This window comes from Mustela nivalis (genome assembly GCF_964662115.1).
Source record: "Mustela nivalis genome assembly, chromosome: 5".
Classification (NCBI taxonomy): domain Eukaryota; kingdom Metazoa; phylum Chordata; class Mammalia; order Carnivora; family Mustelidae; genus Mustela; species Mustela nivalis.
Genome location: NC_139024.1, coordinates 116,537,587 through 116,559,045, shown reverse-complemented (window position 1 = coordinate 116,559,045; position 21,459 = coordinate 116,537,587). Strand labels below are relative to the sequence as shown.

Below are 21,459 nucleotides of genomic sequence, written 5' to 3'. Positions count from 1 at the left end.
AAAGCGATTGTGGAAACATTTCCCTTATTACCTTTTGGTCACTGAGAGGTGCACAATATTGACCTGATGGACACACCACCTCATCCGCTTGGTTCCCCTAAAGTGGCAGAAGCCTCCTGGATCATTTTAGGAATCTCAAAATCTGGTGGGAGAATTATTTTCTTTAGTGCATCCAAAAAAGGAGAGGTCATGGAAATTACTTTATTCCTGCTCTGATTATACATTGTCAGTAGTAGTTTACAAAAAAAAAAAGAAGAAGCACAACTGAAATGATTAGCATTTTGCTTCCGATGGTGGATGGAGCACAAACTTCTGTTTTGTCCCAGGTTCTGTCTTTAGTTTGAAACACAATTGGCATTAAAGGACCCCGGGATTGTGAATCTGAACTGATGGTTGTATTATAACTTTGAATATTTTGCACCTCTCACAAAACATTCCTGTGTCTCACTGAGCCTTTGGGACATAGGCAACACTTCCTCGTGTGGCAGCTTGCGCATGCGTTGATTGGTGCAGGCTCCTGGGGTAGACACAGGGTGACAACAGGGTCCCAGGCTCCTCTGTGACTGAGCTCAGGTGCCGCCCTCCCCGGGAGGTGGCTGTTGGCTGAGATCTCCGAGAGTAACTTTTGGTGCTCTGCTCTTTTACTTTGATTGTTGGCTGGTTGATTTGCATGCAAGAAGCTGTGCAGATAATAAACTCTTTCAAAAAAAGCTTGTCTGTAAGGCACTGGACGGTCAACAAAACCAGAATCAGAAAATCCAGGGTTGATGGAACATAAATTGTAAAACCAGTTGAAATTTAAAGTGAATCAATGGCAGTGATATCATCAGCATTCATGTGTGTGGGGGCCTCTGCCCGGGGCCCGCCGCGTTCCCCCATTCACTCTCCTTGCAGCCTGCGGACACTTCCTTCATGGCGCACAGGAGATGGTAAATCTGAGGGGCACCCCAGCCCCTATTCTGGCAGTAACTGGGGCACACAGTGGCTGATCGGAGTAGCCGGCCTCATTTGTTGTCTTCATTCTGACCGGCTTCTAGTAGTCCCCAAATATTGCTGCTATTTTCTCATTTAAATTTCAACAGTTTTCCGGGTGTGCTTCCCAGTCATAGGCCAGTCTGCCAGGTGCCCTTCTGACGGGATCTGCTTGTCAATCCTTTAGAACAACGACAACGAGACAGCCCTGCACTGTGCCGCGCAGTACGGCCACACGGAGGTGGTGAAGGTCCTCTTAGAGGAGCTGACAGACCCCACCATGCGCAACAACAAATTCGAGACACCCCTGGACCTGGCTGCTCTGTATGGGAGATTGGAGGTGGTGAAGATGCTCCTCAATGCGCACCCCAACCTCTTGGGCTGCAACACTAGGAAGCACACGCCCTTGCACTTGGCGGCGCGGAACGGCCACAGAGCTGTGGTGCAGGTCCTACTGGATGCTGGCATGGACAGCAACTACCAGGTAGCCGGGCAGTCGCTTCCCCCACCCCCCAGGCTCCAGGGGCCGCATTGTGGTGGGAGAGGCGCAGGGACCATGCTGCTGGGCTGTGTTCTTATTTAGCACATTTCACATCCCGTCTCAGATGCTTCCATCCGTTGACTCATTTTCATGTGAAACTTCAGAGACAAACTCCTCAAGTGAGTCTGTTACTGATTTGTTTTTTGTTTTGTTTTGTTTTGTTTTCCTTTTCAGGGGTAATATATAGTCATTATGCCCTGAAAAGATGTGCTCGTGGACTCTCTCTCAAAATTAGAAAAATTTCATTATCTTCCTATACGGGCGTTCCCACTGCTACTCTTTGTCACCTGCAAAGTCCCATGGATTTGATCTTGCCAACAAGAAACTTAGCGTTTCCCCGCGTAGTTAGCTTTGTCCATTCTGATGAATGACTGCTCCTTAGCTTTTGCATCGACCAAAGCACCAAACCACACATGAAGTTAAGATGTTGGTTGTTTCCCACCCACCCCCAACTCTCTTACTTTTCTTCTGATTTTTCCTCCCCCCACCCTTCCCCCTACTGGGAAGGGCTGGAGCCTGAGGAGCTTCACCAGTAGGTGGCTCCTGGAGTTGCTATACAGTTATTCCTGTGTGGCCTGATGGTGGCACTTCAAACACACTTCACGTCCGGGCCATGACTGTGGTTCCAGAATCCAGACCAGAAAAGTGGGAAAGATAATGACAGAGGACTTTGTGTGGTTAATTTTACACTCCTTCCCATTGTCTGTATTCCATTTGTCGTGTGGAGCCAAGCCAAACCTGGGTCACTGTTCTGATGACATGCTGCTCTGCGCTCTCGTTTGCCTTCCAGACGGAGAAGGGCAGTGCTTTGCATGAGGCTGCTCTGTTTGGCAAGACTGATGTGGTGCAAATCCTGCTGGCTGCAGGTGAGAGGTCGGCCGCGCTCTCGTTTACACGGCATGCCGGGGTGGGCTTGTTCTCCCTAGCCTCCCCAGAGGGGGATTATTGCTGGCTGCACTTGAACCCAATGTATGTATGTCTCCATGGGTTGACTGCAAGTGTACGAGTTGTTCTGGAAGAACTGTATTTATTAAATGGCTTTGGATGAAAAATGGTTGTGCTACTGGGGGCATTAGGAGTCCGGGAATTTGACCCTCTTTGAGGCTGACTTGCAACTGCTCACTCCCCCCGGTCCACCTGGTGTGCTTTTCTAGGAATTGATGTCAACATAAAAGATAACCGTGGCCTGACTGCCCTAGACACTGTCCGGGAACTGCCTTCTCAAAAGAGCCAGCAGATAGCGGCGCTTATTGAAGGTACCCATTCATCGCCTGTTGGGGCGACCTGGGGACACACTGACCGAACCATTTGCATTTGCATTTGGTGCAGCTCTTTTTTGTCTTTCCATGTAGATCACATGACTGGAAAAAGAGTTGCGAAAGAGGCCGATAGAACCCCCACGTCTCAGGGACCTCTCATCTCCAGTATGGTTTCCGTATCCCAGGAGTCTCAGGGTAAGGTGGCCTTTCTGCGCCAGTCAAGGAGCTCTCAGCTTGAAGAGATGAATGGTCTTTGGTAGAAGAAAAAAAGCTTAATTTAAATAATAACTTCAGGGGATTGGGAGTGTTTAATAAGTTCATATTCACATTTATTGTTTCCTAGCTAGTATCTGAACTTTTATTGGACAGAGCTTAGGCCTTTTACTTCGGACCTCTTCTTTCCTATTTTATCTTATTCTCACTTTTATAGTTGGCTCTGTGAGGTCTGTTCGGGGATGTGGTGTAGGCCGGACGATCTCAAGGTAAATTTAGATCTCGAGGAAAGTTTTCCTAACACACACTACCCTGCTGTAGGCATAGCTGGCCCTCAGTAAATACTGAGTGAGTACCACCTGGTTGGTAGACGTGTAGATGGCAGATTTTGGTTCTGTATCACTTGGCCAATAGATGTGGTCTGGGTACCAGCTTGGGCAGTCCAGCCTCCCCATCATTAACCACAGTCTACCCTTTGAGATTTATTGAGCAACCTTCTGGGTCCTAGGTATAATGAATGAGACAGACAGAATACTGATGGACACCTTCCCTCCAATACAAAGCATAGCAAAGAAGGCCAGAGGAATAGCACAACGTACCAGTCCTGAAACAGGAAAGGGATTTTTCAGAGGGGTGCAGATGTATCAGGTTAAGGGGTGCTTGACCTGTCTTCACTGTGGAGTCCTTGTCTGCCCCCACCACCGCCGCCCCTGCTTTTTTTCTTGACCTTATAATCCACTGGTGATGGGCTTAGTAGTTACTAAACTCTTAGCTTTCAGGGATTTTACAGTAACGGTTTTGACTGTTTGCCAGAGACCCAGAGATCTCTGGTCCACAACAGTCTGTAACTTTTCAGCGTCCCATGTTTGAGTCCCAGGTAGTCTGGTGTTCGTATTCTCTGGTAAGTTTAACCTTGCACACCGCCTCCGCGTTAGAAAGACTTCACCATCCCCTCTTTTGCTTGAGCACATGGAGGTTTCTGCTAAGAATTTGAAAGGAATACTTAAGTTTCCAATTATACTTTGCCACATTTTATGGTTTAAGTTTATGCTATGGTGGTGTTGAAGTTCTTGGGAATTTTTAAGGTCTTGGAGGGAGGTATCCCTCATAGATGTCAAGGGTTTGCTACATTGAATTAGAGAAAAATCTCTTTGAGTCTCAGGGTATAAAGAGCAACTGCTCCATGGAGCAAAGCAGTTGTTTTATTTTCCTGCTCTCAGTTACGGTTTGTCAAGTTCAGGTTGACAAGGAGCTTGAGGTGGTTGGAAGGGGGTTGGGTAGTGGTTGGAAATCTGAGATTATGCTCTCCATCCATTGACTCTTGCTCTCTAACCTGCTCAGGTGATGTGGAGAAAGCAGTGACTGAACTGATCATTGATTTTGACACAAACGCTGAAGAGGAGGGTCCCTACGAGGCGCTGTATAACGCTGTCTCCTGCCATTCGTTGGACAGCATGGCCAGCGGACGATCATCTGACCGGGACTCCATGAACAAGGAGGCCGAGGCAGCGGGAGTGAAGACTGCTGGAGTGAGGCCTGTATGTGGCCTAGGGCCCTCGACAGACAAACGGGGGCTGTGTTGTCAGCCTGTGCTTTGGTGGAGCGCCGGGAGAGGGAGTATGCACCGAGTGCCTGCTAGCTTTCCAGAGGCCTTCAGCCTACTCCCCTTGTTCTCCTGGGCCTCTGCCACATCTCTCTTGCTTTTTGTGGTTAATCTATATAGATCCCCTTGAGGTAGAATTTTGACTTTTCTGATTTCAATATAACAGGTCTGCATCATTCTGTTAGTTTTTGATATTAGAGCAAATTGAAGCATTTTTTCCATTTAGCCTTGTGCGGCTTCTGTCTTTGGGGTCTTTGCTGTATGTTGATAGTTTTCTCTCCTGAGAGCTGTTCCACAGTGGAAGAGCTCACTGAAGTAAGTTCTCGTCTCCCCTGAGTGCATCCTCACCTTCCATTTGCCCTCAGAATGGTATCCATTTGGATCTGGACGGATTCTGCATTCAGCAGGGTTGTAGCAGGACTTAATCGGATATCACATGTGTTAGTATGTGGCAATCCTGTTTTTCCCAGTTATAATCTCTCTAGCCATTTCTTGGTCCACCTTCCCATCTGACTGCTCCTTTCTCCAGGGCTTGCTTCTGCCTCCAGTCTTGTCCATTGTTCTCAAGAGGTTTTACTCCCTTTTTCTCCCTTAGGGTTTTACTCTGAGCCCAAGCCTGAATCACTGTTCCCCTGACCAACCTTCCTACATAGCCAGTATAATAATCTGAGGTTTTGAGCACTGCATTTTTATTGAACCTGCCACTGCTCTGAGTCCCAGTGATCTCAGCTTGAGGCAGATTTCCAGGTGTATATTATTCCTTCCTGTAGTAGAGGCCAGCCTTATCCCTTTTGGTCTGAATCTGCCTTATGACCTTTTAGATGAACCTTTGGCCACTGGGTGATCCTTGGGTTTTTCAGATGTGCCTTGGGAATGACTTGGTGTTTCTTAGTGTTCTTTTTTATTAGGCTTAGTATTGTTTTTTGTTTGCCTGGTCCTAGAACAGTGCCAGCATTTCTGTATGAATTTCGGAAAGGCCAACCAGTCTTGTGGTAGCCCACTGGAGTGGGTATTCTCAAGGACTGGTAAGACTCCTTGTGAGTAGTGGAAGCGCGTGCTTCTGTGGACAAAAGTGATTTCCTGTGCTTCCGCCTTAGGTGCAGTGAAGCAAGCAAGCCGGCCTGTGTGGTACTTACAGGTGATGTCCATTAGAGGGAGCCGGAGGCCTTACCAGAGGAACACATGGTTCCTGAAGTGAGCTCTGAATTACCAAGTTCCTATGGGCTTTGCCACTGATTTATAGTCTCTTTGTTCTTTCCCACCCCAAGAATCTGTCCTCCGGTGGACTTGCTAACTAAAAACTGATGCATCTTGGGATGCGTGCTTTGCCATTCTTACTTGAATATGTGGTGGCTGTGCTACCTGCCTGGCTCTTGGTAATGAACCTTGGTCAGGAGACTGTTTGTTCTACGCCTTACAAATGCTGTGGATGGTGAGCCTAACTCAGCTCTGCCCTTGGAGGCCCCTGGGCCAGCATTCTCACGTTCAGGAAAAAAGAGGCTCCTGCTTCTCTTTCTTTCCAGTATCTCTGGTGATCACTTCTTGCACAAGAGGTTTTCATCTTGTTCTTTCTAGGCTCTTTTAGTCTTGAGAAGGCTTCTGGGATGGGTCCTTTTTGTCGTTGTTGTGTTTCATTTTGTATTTCCCTGGCTGTTTTTGTCCCAGGGTTGGGTAGCTAGTGTAGATGACAGGCCTGCTGCCTTTGCTAGTCCCTTCCATACATGGTGCCCCTTGGAAGGAACCAAGCTTGTTTCTGCGCTGCTGTAGGAAGACTGGCTAGGGAAAGTGGAACTCACTGGGAAATGTGATCTCATAGCCTTGTTTGGCTTGAAAAGACGAATATGTTTTAAGGTTGTTGCCATTAGGCATCCATTGGGTTCCGGGGAGTGTAGGAATGACTGATTTATCAAGATAGAATCTGGAGGGGCGAAGTGTATTTGAACAGAGGGAGGTCATGGATGCCGAATGCTAACCTAATGCTACCTAACGCTGGCTGCTCCTGCTGCTCCTGGGACATGGATTTGTCTTCCAGACTTTTCCAAGGCTCTTGTGTAATTCGCCATGTTCCTCCACCCTTTCATAAATATTCTTGTCCTAGCAACACTGTGAACTAACCTACGAGGCCGGGAATGAGCCTGCAAGCCAACTCCTGGGTCAGGTTCCCACTCCCTTCCCTGTAGAAACATTGATTATGGAGCAGGATTAGGACTTTGGACTGTAAACAACACTGCCCGGTCCCTTAGGTACTATGGCAAGCCTCTCCCCAGCCTTCTGTCACCAAAGGTGGTGTGTATTCCTGAAACTGTCAGCCACATTTGACCTCCCTAATCCCTGCTTCAGGATGTTTCTTGCTCTAGGGCAGGGATTGGCAAAATGTGGCCCGCAGGCAGCTGCCCATTTTTGTGAATAAAGTTTTATTGGAACACAGCCACACTCATTTGCATATCTTCTTTGGCTCTGTGGTACAGCTGTGGCAGTAGTGGGGCTAACTGCAAAAGCCTAAAATATTTACTCCAGGGCCCTTTAAGAAAGAGTTCACCAATTCTTGCTCCAGGGCAGACAACTGGCAAATGTTCCTTTTTGAAATGGGCAGGGATGAAAGGTTTTAGTATGTGAGCGATGCATAATACTAATCATTGAAGGAGGTGACCAAGAACTAGATAGAGACCAGTTCTGAGCTTCGATGAATAAATGGGGGTAACGTTAAAGTTTGAGCAGGAATTGACGTTTTTGTCCTTGATTGCTTTCCTCATTACTTCCTTAATAACATGGGTTTGTTTGAACTCTGACAAGTTGATTGCTTTGATTTTTTTTTTTTAAAGATTTTATTTATTTATTTGACAGAGAGAAATCACAAGTAGGCAGAGAGGCAGGCAGACAGAGAGAGAGGAGGAAGCAGGCTCCCTGCTGAGCAGAGAGCCCGATGCGGGACTCCATCCCAGGACCCTGAGATCACGACCCGAGCCAAAGGCAGTGGCTTAACCACTGAGCCACCCAGGCGCCCCATTGATTGCTTTGATTTACTGCTGCTTCTTTTTAACCAGTCTGAAAGTTGAGCCACTGGCTTTTCTAGGCTAGAGTTTTATTATGGGTATTGGACATTTTCTGATAAGGCAGTGCCATGGTTTCAGTGCTATTTCTCACTGTGGTCTAGAATATGAAAGCTGTGTTTATACTTTCTGCTACAAACATCAGAAAGTGAAGAGCATGCTGGCTGAAGTGTGTGTGGGGGGGGATGGGGGGTACAGATACTAAACCATGTGTTTAGATACTAATCCTTGAGTTTAGTCTCTCAGGGGAGTTCTTTGCATTCTTTTTCATTTCCAAGAGTTAAGATAAGAACTGAAAGTTAGGTAATCGAAAAAGAGATAGTAAAATACTTTTTGAAAAAAGAGATAGTGAAATGCTTTTTCTCTTCTACAGAGGGAACGGCCACCGCCTCCAGCAAAGCCACCACCTGATGAAGAGGAGGAAGACCACATAGATAAGAAGTATTTTCCCTTGACAGCTTCTGAGGTAGAGGGTTGAGGGTTTATTGCCATCACTAAAATACGATTTTTTGCAAGATTTTTTGCAAGTACCTCGATGTGTGCTTAAAGAAGACTTTTCTTTCTCATTTGCTTATCGCCTTTTTGGATTAGTAAGTTTTGTGCATATCAGTAATCTGGAAGAAGACCTTTCCAACCCATTCAGAAGTACAAAGGAAAGAATTTTAATGGAGCTGTCCAGCAGACAGGCCAATTATTGATCCACATTGCACACTGAAAGTAAACCATGCACATTCCTCCTGGCTCTAGTAGCTAAAGAGTTTGACTTCTTGCTTGTTTTGTTCCTATGTCCTCTTTTGATACAAAACGTGGAGTTTGGCCTTAATCGCTGTTCTGTAGATGATATCCTATAAGCGAACTTTGGTGGTTCTGCCCCAAGTGTCTTATTTCTGTTTTCACATTTTTCTTCTTCATTTCACATGAAGAATCCACCAGGACAAACATGGAAAATGTCATGAAGACTCATTTTAGAAGAGAAATAGGAGTTGTGGGGGTAGGAGAGAGCAAAGAAGGTTATTTGAGAAGACTAATCCACCTTTTTGTTTTGTTTTTTTAAAGATTTTATTTATTTATTTGACAGAGAGAGAGAGATCACAAGTAGGCAGAGGCAGGCAGAGAGAGGAGGAAGCAGGCCCCCCTCCTGAGCAGAAAGCCGGATGTGGCGCTCGATCCCAGGATCCTGAGATCATGACCTGAGCCGAGGGCAGAGGCTTTAACCCACTGAGCCACCCAGGCACCCCACTATTCCACCTTTTTAAAGAAGAATTATTATCATGGGGCAAATAGTTCAATCTTACTTCTTGGTTGTATGAAGAAATCATATTTTCTGTGAGCTTTTATTTTTAGAATGCTCCTTTAATCCTTACCACTGTGCAGAGAATATGTTTATTCAGTATTTATTCAAAATCTTATATAAATTTCATTATTTTGTTGCTCATTCAGTGGTCTGTTGTTCTTTAATTTAAAAATCAACTGATATAAACTAGTCATCTAAGTGTCATTACTTTATCCCTAGAAGGTCAGATATTGCCACAGACCATCCAGTGAGACAGGTTCTTTTACTTAGTAGGAACTCATGGAACCAGAAGGAAGGCTTTTATTTAACAAAATGGATAATTAAATACAAGGATACCCTTTTAAGAACATAAAAGTCAGTGTTGGAAATAGGGGAAGATGTTTATGCTAGGTGTAAATTCTATCCCTATTTCTTTGTATGCCTTCATTACAAAATGCTTATTATCAGGTTTCAACTAAAGGGTCTCTAGATTATAGCCTCTAAGGTGATAATACATTACTAGCAGATAGAAGTGCATGTATCATATCCCTGCATATTTTTAATATGGAGATTTGCTTCCTTACTCCATTTTTATAAGGAGAACCTTTACTTATATTACTTACAGAACACGTTCAACTGGGGCTAGGTCTCTACAAATGCCTTATGCCACCTCTTTAACAAGGACTTAGACTAAAATTCCTAATGCCCAAGGATAAATGCAAGGCTCTTAAAGAAATATTACATAATGAAGACTTTCTGTTCTCCTCAGGCTTTTCAGAGAATGTGATTTGTTGATAATAGTGTCAACAGAGGGGCACCCCGGTAGCTCAGTCAGTTAAGTGTCTTTCTGCACCTTAGGTCATGATCACTGGTCCTGGGCTTCCTTTTCAGTGGGGAGTCTGCTCCCTCTGCCCCGCCCCCCCCCCACCTCATGCATGCACACACGAGCTCTCTCTCTCAAATAAATAAATAAATAAATAAAATCTTAAAAAAACAACAACAACAACAGTATCAAGAGATAAAGGGAGAAATTTCCATATTACTCTCCTGGATGTGGAGACTCTGAGATGATGCTTCTAGGACTTGCTTGTGAATAGTCTGAAATTCTGGGTCAGTTGGGCCACTGCAGTCAGGAGTTGAAAGACCATGAGAACCCCAGCTCTGCTTACTTAGTGATTATAAGTAAATAAGTACGGAAGAGATGTGGCTATGTCATTATCCTTTTAATGATCAAAGCAGATTTTCTTTGCTGTAGTTGAAATGACTAGGTCTTCTCCAACAGTGAACTTTTATTTCTTTTTCTTTGACTCTAGTCTTCCCTGTTTTGATTTTTTACTTAGTAGGCTTTACTACCCTAACCCTCGTGTCCTAGGAAGCACTGGCTCATCACAGTTGACTTTTATGTTTGGCAGGCCATCTGCTTCAGTGTTTGTGTCCCATTCCCTAGGCTTGTCATTGTCAGGTGACCCACGGAAGCCTTTAAGGGAAGCTGAGTATAGCTGTCTCCACGGGAGCTTATCAGATTAATGACCAGGTCATGAAATGGGCTTAAAAAAATTAAACACATACACATGTGTGTGCACACAAGCTACTGAGACATTTTTGCCCCGCCAAATGGGCTGTCAGCTGCATCGGACTGACCACAGCATTCTCTGTGTTCAGATGTTTTAAACATTCATGGGAAGGCACAGCTGTTGTGGCATCTCTTCCCAGAAAACTGCCCACACCCCTACTGGTCATTCTGTTGGTCTAGTTAGGTGGTGACTGGTAGTAGCTTCTCTTTGCAGCAGAAATGTTTCTTTCTACATAACAGAGAATATGGAGCTTTTTGGCTCCAATTTACTGCCGGCCCTAGAAGAAAGGGGTAGAAAAGATTAAGGAATAATCTGGTAAAGAGCAGAATCCTTTCTCTTGAAAATCAGTTATTGCCATATTCACTGCGACAGGGGGCTTCTTCTTCTTTTTTTTTTTTAATTTTTTATTTTTTATAAACATATATTTTTATCCCGAGGGGTACAGGTCTGTGAATCACCAGGTTTACACACTTCACAGCACTCACCAAAGCACATACCCTCCCCAATGTCCATAATCCCACCCCCTTCTCCCAACCTCCCTCCCCCCAGCAACCCTCAGTTTGTTTTGTGAGATTAAGAGTCACTTATGGTCTGTCTCTCTCCCAATTCCATCTTGTTTCATTGATTCTTCTTCTACCCACTTAAGCCCCCATGTTGCATTACCACTTCCTCATATCAGGGAGATCATATGATAGTTGTCTTTCTCCGCTTGACTTATTTCGCTAAGCATGATACGCTCTAGTTCCATCCATGTCATCGCAAATGGCAAGATTTCATTTCTTTTGATGGCTGCATAGTATTCCATTGTGTATATATACCACATCTTCTTGATCCATTCATCTGTTGATGGACATCTAGGTTCTTTCCATAGTTTGGCTATTGTGGACATTGCTGCTATAAACATTCGGGTGCACGTGCCCCTTTGGATCACTATGTTTGTATCTTTAGGGTAAATACCCAGTAGTGCAATTGCTGGGTCATAGGGCAGTTCTATTTTCAACATTTTGAGGAACCTCCATGCTGTTTTCCAGAGTGGCTGCACCAGCTTGCATTCCCACCAACAGTGTAGGAGGGTTCATTCGACAGGGGGCTTCTTGAGTGGGAGTTAGGAAGGCTCAAAGCAAAGCAGTCTCTTGCTTTATTATGAGATTTTAATCCCATAGCTGGCAGGAGCCAGGACTAAGAGGAAAAGATCACCCGAGAAGTTGTCTGGATATGAGCAGGGTACTTTCACCAGAGAGTCTAAAGGAGGGAAAGAGTTCCAAATTGGATGCAAAGTCTTATATCCCAGGGCGGGTGGCGGGGAATGAGAACATTTGGGTCCAGAATCAGGGGAAGTGAATTTCATGGCCCTGGCTCTGCTGGTTGCTCTCTGTAACCTTGGGCAAGTCCCCAGACCTGTTTGGGAACTCAGTTTGGGCATCTGTGAAATGAAAGAGCTGGAGCCAGGTGTTCTCTGGCTGTGATTGGAACGGTTCAGGTCCCTTCCAGCTCTAGCATTTGCTGGTGCTGTGCTTCTCGTTGTTCCTGAGAGCCAAGCAGAGTGACCGAAGGTCTAGTGGGCCCCATTTTCCAGATGGAAGTCATCAGCTGTCCTCTTTGAGAAGAAAGGGTATTATAGGCCGAGTATCCAGACTGTCACATATCTTTCAGAAGCATGCTTGGGGCTATACAAGGGTCCTTGCTGTGTGCAGAACACTCACGGAATCGGATTTCCAGGGCTCTGGCTAAATGATAGCTATGGGTGTGTAAACCTGCAGAACACAAATTCCTGTCTATAAAGCCTGTGTATTAACTGTATGAACTGCTTTAATGGTCCCTCTTTGTTCCCTTAATTGTGTTCCTACGAAGAGGTGAAAGGAATAAGTAATACAGGCAAATGGCTTGTTGTCATGAAATAGCTTTTAGCTTCCAGGTGGCTTTCAGTAAAGTGGAGGTTCCTGCTGTGCTTAGCAGAATTTCGGAAAGAGACCATCATTCTGCCTTTGGAGTGGCAGCCTTTTTACCAAACAGGAGCCATGGCCTCTCCTTTATTCGGGAGCTGCCAGCCAGAATCCTTGTTGTCTCGTTAGGCTGTAGCATAGTGAGCTAAGTCTCCAAGAAGCAAAACCCTGATGAATCACAAACCTGATTTATCTCCAGTGAGCTGTGGGACATGTCTGAAGGAGGAAGTTTCTGCGTGTACCAAAGAATCATATTTGTAAGGGTACCATTGTTTGTTGGGTGGACTTGGGAATTCCTCTGAACCCCTCTGTTCATGATGTATCACTCCTCTAGCCAAACTGCTCAGGAAGAGATTTTGTGCTTTGGCTCACTCTCCTAATAGCTGGTACATGATTATTCTTAATTTGTCTCTGAAACGCATTGGATTCTTAGGACAGATGAGCCAGAACGATCCTCTAAATTGAGGATCTCCATTCTCTCTCTTGGTGTGACTGTGGCACTAATTTAAGGTGTTTCTGGCCTGGTTTGCGGAGGCAGCTTGGCCAGCTTCGTACCGTGACTAGCTGTGGCCACAAGGCCCTTAGCTACCTAGACCTCATTGGTGGGTGTAGAAGCCAGCTCTGGTCCAGTTATTTTATCAAAGATGGCTACCTGGATCAGGGATTTCTCCACAGACAGAGCTGCTTTGTTCTCTCCAGTGAAATTCATACTGCCTCACTGACTCCTCTCAGAACAGAGATTGGTAGAATTAATTTAAACTCATAGTACCATAAATATAGCAGGAAGCTGGCTTTTGAGAGAAACTTCTCTATAACCCCCAGGACCTGTGAAGAAAGGCTCACCAAATAAAGAAGGGTGCATAGAGCCCTTTGTTTCTGGTAAATGGCAGTCATTCGGGGTCAGTCAGAAGTCATCTGATCCCCTCTTGAGAAAGTGGGAAGGATTCCAGCCTTGGGGTAGTGTGTGTGCATATTGGGGAAGAATTGCAGAAAAGGAAGGCCTTTGTGAGGCACCCTAGCTAAAAACCACTCAGAAGCTACTATCCATTGAAAAGAGACCATGCAGAACACTGTGATGTTGGGAGAGGCAAGGGAAGGAAGGATTTGGGAGCTTATTGATGGCTTTTTGAAAGATAAAATGAGGTAAGAAAAGGCGAATGTTTTACCCAAAAGCCACTGAGATCTGAGGTACAGGTGTGTATCCAGAAAGGCAGCTGTGGTACCACGTGATGCTTGAGCTCTTTACCTCCTCTGCTGACCCCCCTTCTCTCTGGCAAGAAAAGAAAATTTGTGCTTCATAACCTGTCCTGGCATTAGGCACCCACACGAGAAAGTCTGTGGTGTTTCCTCTCCTAGGTCTTGGCCGTGAGACCCTGGATTCAGGGAAGCACAGCCCAGGAAGAGGAGGAGCATCCTTACGAGCTGTTGTTAACAGCAGAAACCAAGAAGTTGGGATCCACGGATGGGGATGGAAAACCAAAAGGTACACACCCACCCCTAGCCCACTCCGCGCAGAAACAACTGCAAAAGGATTTTTAAAGTTTGTGATCCTGGGGGGGAAGTAGAGGGTGATGTTCCTTGGGGTGGGGAAGTTGGGTGTCACAGCAGTTGGGGGTGGTGGGAGTGTTGTGGCCTTTTGTTCTCAATGCCCTGCATTAGCATTGGCCTGCCCACCCTGCCCCCTCACCCCCCCACCCCCCCACCCCCACCTTCAGCACGTGAAGCAGGGAGGTGGTCAGGTCAGACCAGGCCATGGCTGTGGAAGGGGAGACAGCCTGTGGTGTGACCGAGATTGATTTGGGGTCTCAAGTCAGAAACCCTCAAGTTCATGTGGTGGAAAAACAAGCCCAACAAGTCAATCCCTTGGGGTTCAGGCTGACGGCACAGGCTCTGCTTTGAGTCCTGACCTCAGAGTGAGACACTCCTGGGGAGGGACCCGTGATTGGCTGCCACCCCGTAACTAGAGTGCTCTGTCGCCTTGGCCTACTTTCATTGCCTCTGCGAAATTCCGTTTCCTCTGTGAGGGAGCGAGTGCTGCAGGACAGAGAGCAGACGGTGGACGTGGGACAGACTCTGTGCTAAGAACAGCAGCAAGGGGCAGTGCCATTCCCACTGCACGTGAAAGGGGACTCTCCCCGCTCTTTATAACTTTCGGGTACTAGATCCTTCATGGGGTATGATTAGTGCCTCCTTTCATTCCTGACTGTCACGGTTCCGGTAAGAAGTGGGAGTGCGATGGCTTCTTTCGAACCACCCTTTGCTGGGCCTGTTGGAGGGTGGGAGGTTGGGGAAGAGAACATGTACGCATGTGTCTGACATTAGAGACCTGATTTTTAACTATCTTGTTTAAAAGATTGCTCTTCCAGCACACAGAAACTTTGTGGTCATTTTTATAGTAATTGTTTTATTTTGTTTTGTTTTATGGTTTCCATTTGGAGCTTTCTGGGGGAAAAAAAAGTTACAATTTAAATATGGCAAACTTTACCCTTTTTGTGTCCAGTTCTGTGAGTTCTGACAAATAACGGTTATATAACTGCCAGTCTAGTCTAGGTACGGAATGGTTTTATCATACCAAAAACTCTCTCGTGTCCCTCTGTAGTCAGTTCCACACCCTTCCCTTACCTCTGGCAACCATTGCTTTTATGTCAGTCCCAATACTTTTGCCTTTTCCAGAATGTTCTATCAGGGGAATCATACCATATGTACCCTTTGAGTTGGGCATCTCACACTTAGCATAATTCACTGAAGGTTGCTCCATGTTGTTGTGTGTATTGGGGATTTGTTACTTTGCATTGCCAAGTAGTATTCCATTGTTGGGGTGTACCATAGGTACCCATTCTCTAGTCAAGGGGTACTTGGGTCACTTATAGTTCTTGGCAGTTACAAATAAAACTATAAACATTTGTAGGTTTTTATGTAAACATCGGTTTCATTTCTCTTGAGAAAACGCTAGGAATGGGATTGCTGCGTCCTAGGTTAAGAAACTGCCACACCATTTCTGGAGTGGTTATGCCATTCTGCTTTTCCATCAGAGTCACAGTTGCTGTGTATCCTCCCCTGAATATTGTCAGGTTTTAAAATTGTAGTCCTTCTATTAGGTGTATAGTGATATTTCATTGTGGATTTAATTTGTATTCCCATAATGATTCATGATGTGAACATCTGTTGGTATGATTATTTGCCATCCGTATAGCTAATGAAGTGTCTGTTCAACTTTTCTCCTCATTTAAAAAATTGGGTTGTTTATGGTCTTATTGAGTTGTGAGAGTTCTTTGTATGTTTCGGACACTCTTTATCAGATAGGTAATTTTCTCTTAGGCTGTAATTTGTCTCTTTATTCCCTTATGCCTTGTGGAGAGCAGAGGTTCTTAATTTTGATGACAGTGTATCTTTTCTTTTCTTTTATGGATAAGTTCACAAGTATTTTTTCCTATATTTTCTTCTAGAAATTTTGTAGGTTTAGGTATCCATTTAGGTCTATGACCCATTTTGAGGTAATTTTTGAATATGGTGTGAGGTGTAGGTAGAGATTCACTTTTTTGCATGTGGATATCCAGTTGTTTCAGCACGATTTGTCAAGGACCATCCTTTTCTTGCCTATGTCACTTTGTTATTCTTTTTCAGAATTGTTTTAGATATTCTTTCCATATAAAAATTTAGAGTAAGTCGGTTGATTTCTACAAAAAGTCCTGCTGGATTTTTATTGGAATTGTGTTGAATCTATATAGCAATTTGGGGAGCTTTCTTAACTGTATTGAGTCTTCTAATCATGTTGCTAGGTTTTTAATTCAAATATTTAAAGAGAGTGGAGAGTAGAGTATGAGTTCTCTAGTTGTTTAATAATAAATCATACTGAAATTAACCCTTAAAGAGCAAGTATTTAATGCTCTGTTTGAAAGTGGTTCTTAGGAAAGAATTTTTAGCATCAAGGAGGAAGGAGATTATAATTCTCTCTTTCGAAGGCTTGATCTGGACCCACTCACTATGGGTTAACTGGCTTCCTTTGGAAGGAAGAAAAAGTAAAAGTCAAACTTCATAAATGGGTCTGGTCTCCTTGGCTGCCAAATGCAGGAATTTTCTTTCTTTCTTTCTTTCTTTTTTTTTTTTTTAAGATCTTTATTTATTTATTTGACAGAGAGATCACAAGCAGGCAGAGAGGCAGGCAGAGAGAGAGGGGGAACAAGGCTCCCTGCTGAACAGAGAGCCCAATGTGGGGCTCCATCCCAGGACCCTGAGATCATGACCTGAGCTGAAGGCAGAGGCTTAACCCACTAAGCCACCCAGGCGCCCCCAGATGCAGGAATTTTCTGTCCTCAAGTCAAGAGATCTCCAGGTTAAGGAGTAAACTGCCCCAGATTACTTAAGACCTTGTATCTCCTCCTCCTTTGCTTTGGTTCCTTCCAGCTCGGCAATACTGGGCTAACTGTTATGAGTAGGTGGTACAGGAAGCAGATCTGAGTGGACCACAGCATGCGGGATGTGCATGCCTCCAGGCAAGCTGCTTGGATCGCTCAGAGAGCTTTCAGACAAAGGAACTGAGACATTAAAGATGAAAATGGGCTCTGTCGGTTTCTTGTGAGCCTGGAAGGAATGCCTGCTAGAGTTGGTAAATGTGAGACAAGTCAGCAGATGATGTTATGGATTAGTACACAGTCAGTCTTTTCTGCTTTTTCACTAATGTCATTATCCAAGGCAGCTTTTATGGATTAATTCATCAGTTCTGAAAAGGCGGTGTTAATGAGACTACCACAGCTTTCGGCTCTCCTTACTGTAATTTGCAAACCTGCCACAGGAGGGGTGGGATGGGGGATTATTTAGATTACATTTTTAACGTAGATTTGTATTAGCTCCCAGGAAAAAAATTTAAACAATACAGAAGTGAATACAAGTAAAGTGTCAAATCTTCTCACCTCTCCATTACTCACAGTTGCTGGAAGTGACATAGTTCTAAGTGTAGTATCTGCTTCAGGTTGTTTGAGGTCTTTATTTTTTAAAAAGTGACTATGGGAGACCATTTTGTTTGTTTTTAACAATCTAAAATGGGATCATATTTCACAAATGGTTTTGCACACTTGTTTTTTTAACTTACCTTGTCTATAGACCATGGGTTCAATTTTGTTTTACGTTCTTAAAGATCTACTTTACTGTTTTTGAATGGTTGTTAACTATCCCATGACTCATTTTTCCATTGTCTAGTGGATGGTTGTTTACATTGCCTCCAGCATTTCTCTATTATAAATGAAGCTGTTGTGGACATGCTCTACACATTTTCTTACATGCTTACAAGAGTATTTCTTAAAAGACTTTGATAGAAAGTAGAATAAACCAGTCCGAGTGTAGGTACATGCCTAGATTTAACTGGTAAAGCTGAAGTGCCCCTCCCTTGGTGGTTAATGAGCACACGCTTTCCCTTTCCTTCACCAGTGTGCGATATTAGCACTCTTTAATGTTTTTCACCATGATAAGCCAAAGAAGTGTCTTTTGTAATTAACCTTTGCCTGATCTAGTGAAACTGAGCATCTTGGTCATTAATGTTAGATGGTCTATGAGTGCCTATCTTTTTCCCTCCTAATTTTCTACTTAGAAGTTAATTAATGGTAGTAGAAACACTTCATATAAATACTGATAATATTTGACCAAAGTGATACTCAGGGGAAGTTTATATCTTTAAATTTATTTGTTATAAAACAAAGACTGGGGCACCTGAGTGGCTCAGTCGATTAAGTGTCCAACTCTTCATCTCTGCTCAGGTCTTGATCTCAGGTTTGTGAGATCAAGCCCTGTGTTGGGTCCCATGCCCAACATAAATAAATAAATAAATAGACTAAAACTTAACCAAGAGAAAGTAGCAGAGAGAAATTAATAAAGATAAAAGCAGATAGTATATTTCACATACTTTATAGTATGCTTGTTATATCTCAGTTAGTAAAGAAAAAATATAAAAGAAATAATGAAGTAAAAAAAAAAGTAGATTTGACCATTACAATGAAAACTTGTTTTTTAAAGATCTCTGATAATTCTGATCAAGAAAAGAGGAAAAAAATAACATAGAGTAATAACATAAAGCACACATATAAATCACAAATTTGGAGATTTTAAAAATTAATAATAGTTTATAGAAATAAATTTGGGGGGTTAGAGTTGCTGCCATCCCCCAGGATGAATTGTCTGGGAGACTTATTGGTCCATCACAATGAATGATAGCAGTGGGGTTTCCGGTGGCATTTAGTGCCTGGTGACTAAGCATCTGGCACTATGTATGATAATTCTGCAGTTGTTAGATTGCCATTTATGTCAATAGATATAACAAAAACTGACAGAAGTTGAAAGCAGTCCACGAAGTAGAAAACTCGTCCCTCCGGAAAGGTCCTAGGCATGGATGGTTTTATGATAGTTTTATCTAGCTAGGTATTCCTCTGTTATTTAAATGATTCCCACCATAGATGTCCTCCAAAATCATTACTCAGGACTAGCATAACTAGCAATGAGAGCAGTGTTCCCAGTTTCATGTAGCATAGTCACTTATTTCGCTTTAGTATTTAACTCTTTGCCCACTAGACATTCTGGACATACTGTTGAAGTGGTGGACAACTTTCTAGGTTTGACAGCAAATGGGAAAGTAGCCAAGAGCTCTGAAAATCATTGTTCTCTGTGGTGCTTCTCTGCAGCATCCACTAATAGGCATAGGTCCAGGTGAAGTGGTCACTTAGTGTAGGACAGTGGTGCATAATTATCTGAAGAAAGTGATACATGTGGTCTGTTTGGCACACAGCTATAGTCTTGAGGTTTTTTAGAAGCAAGTAAGTCAATATTCCTGAGAGCCATGCATTTAGAGCTAAATGAAGTTTATGCATGAGCATGAGGGGAGGGGAGGAAGATGTTAGCTTCTCCCTCTTCTCCCACATCCAGAGCATTGCCAATTCCTGAGCCGTTAGGGAATTCTGTAGTGTAAGCCTTTGCTTTTCCCTTTGCCAGCTTGGGATTGATTCTCAGGTGTGCCTCCAGGTGCAGTCCCAATTTTACATTTGGTTTAGTAAGACTTCAGGAAGAAGATCAGATCAGTACCTGTGTTCAATTCACCATCTTTACCTGGAAGCCTAGGTCACCTTTTCACGGTGGATGCCAAGGAGTAAGTTTGGATGCTTTTCCCAAAGGCAAAAAAAAAAAAAAAAAAAAAAAGTAAATGAGACAGTTTAATAATTAAGCCTTACCTTCAGCAGTTTCCTCTTCTCTCACCTTCTCACGTTAGAGGAGCTCCTGCCAAAGTCCTACTGTATAAGTGTCATGCTCTTACGAATTTATATTTCTGAGTTGGAATAGTTTGCTTTTCTTTCCATTATGGAACAAGTCCAAGCCTTGTGAACTATACATCTATATTTTTCTCCCACAAAATGTATTGACAGCCGTTTATATACATATGTATTTTTGAGACATCTGTAAAATACATAAAAGGGCAGAATATGTTAAAATTCTATAAAGTGATATAAAGTAATTTTGGAGTTCAAAAGAGGACTAAATTATTTAGTGCAGGAGATCAGGGATGACTTTGTGAAGGAAGTAGCATTTGAGCTAAACCCCAAAGCAGAGAATCCTACTGGCTAGGCAGAAGTAAGGAGGAAGGCCAGGGCATTCCAGGCAGAGGGAGTGGCATAAACATCAGTAAGGTGTTGGGAGATGATAGCGCTTCTGTTTGGAGAATGGTAAGTAATCCAGTTTGGCTGGAACAAAGAACTGGTTGTAGAGATCGGGATCTCCAATGTCAGTCATCATTCCAAAGACTGTGCAGTGTTGTTGAAGCTTTTTGAGTGAGATGGCAGGAATAATTGTGGAATCTTAGATGGGAGCAACTAGAGGCAGGAATACTTTGAAGTCAAGAGACTTCAAGGAATCTTTTGAAGGAAATTAGGATCCAAACTATAGGAGGAAGTGATAGGAAGGGAAAGTAGGGATGGTAGAGGTATAGAGGAGGTAGAATTCGCAGGACCTTATAGTTAGATGTGGAAAAATCAGGAAGAGAGGGTGTTAAGGATGATTCGGAGGTTTTTGAGCTTGGGAAAATATTGTGCATCTAACAAATAAGGGATTGAGGAGGGACATGACTGAAGGAAGATGTTAAGTTCAGTTTTGACTATGTTAAGTTTGAGGCGTTTCAGGTACTAGGAGAATATCCAGGTAGAGGTACTCCATAAACACTTAAAAATGTGGGTCCTAGTGTTCAAGAGAGGTAGAAAGATTAGAAATGCAGATTCAAGAGAGGTAGAAAGATTAGAAATGCAGATTAGAAATGCAAGTTGAGGTGATGGGTAACATGAAATATTAATCAGTTGCTGAGGGAAAAACTAAAGGGATTGAAGAAGTCAAAAATACAACCATATTGAGAAGCACAGGAAGATAATCAGGATAAAGCAGTGCCATAGAAGCCGAGGCTGAATGTGACGGAACCCCAATATACCTGTTGTTTAAACAAGATAGGAGTCTAGGGCTAGCGTGGCAGTCCATGATTGTCAAGGAACCTGTCTCTTTCTGACATCTCATGGTTCAGGGTGACTATTCAAGTTCATGCTGTCAGCACAGGAAGGAAGAAAGGGGAGGAAGGAGGGCGCTTCACAGATAGCTCTCAAAAGGTGTGCGTACTACTTTCACTTATAACCCATTGGCCAGAATTTGGTCATGTGACTATGCCTAACTACAGAGATGTTGGGAAGTGTAATCTTAATGTAGGTGGCTATGAGCCAATTGAAAAAAGTCCTATGACCAAGGAAGAAGGGGAGAGTGAGTCCCAGGGTTAACTGGTAAACCGTGTCAAGTAATACAGAAAGAGCTAGACAAAGGAAGTCTAGAAGAAGGGTTCAGCAGTTAGAAGGCCATTGGTAAAGTCAGGATAAGGAAACACCCCATCTTGTAGGGTAGGTGGGAAGAGATCCGATTATCCCCACTTTTTGACGTGGCATTGAGAGTAGCTAAGGTTTCTCTGACCTAAGTCTCGTCAGGAAATTGGTGTGATTGTATCCAAGAGTATAGGCACTGCAGG

General features: G+C 43.7%; 1 protein-coding gene across 17 annotated transcripts in view; it reads left to right on the top strand.

Annotated features, from left to right (window-relative positions):
* Positions 1-21,459, top strand: part of ANKS1A (ankyrin repeat and sterile alpha motif domain containing 1A) — a 178,563-nt gene that overhangs the window by 79,635 nt on the left and 77,469 nt on the right. For all 17 annotated transcript variants that reach the window (XM_082732322.1, XM_082732321.1, XM_082732315.1 and 14 more), the window contains 7 exons: positions 1,160-1,456; positions 2,304-2,379; positions 2,668-2,769; positions 2,866-2,967; positions 4,327-4,523; positions 8,012-8,104; positions 13,785-13,911. In XM_082732322.1, the coding sequence (XP_082588448.1) occupies positions 1,253-1,456; positions 2,304-2,379; positions 2,668-2,769; positions 2,866-2,967; positions 4,327-4,523; positions 8,012-8,104; positions 13,785-13,911 (901 nt within the window). In that variant the 5' untranslated portion in view covers positions 1,160-1,252. The remainder of the gene's footprint in view (positions 1-1,159; positions 1,457-2,303; positions 2,380-2,667; positions 2,770-2,865; positions 2,968-4,326; positions 4,524-8,011; positions 8,105-13,784; positions 13,912-21,459) is intronic.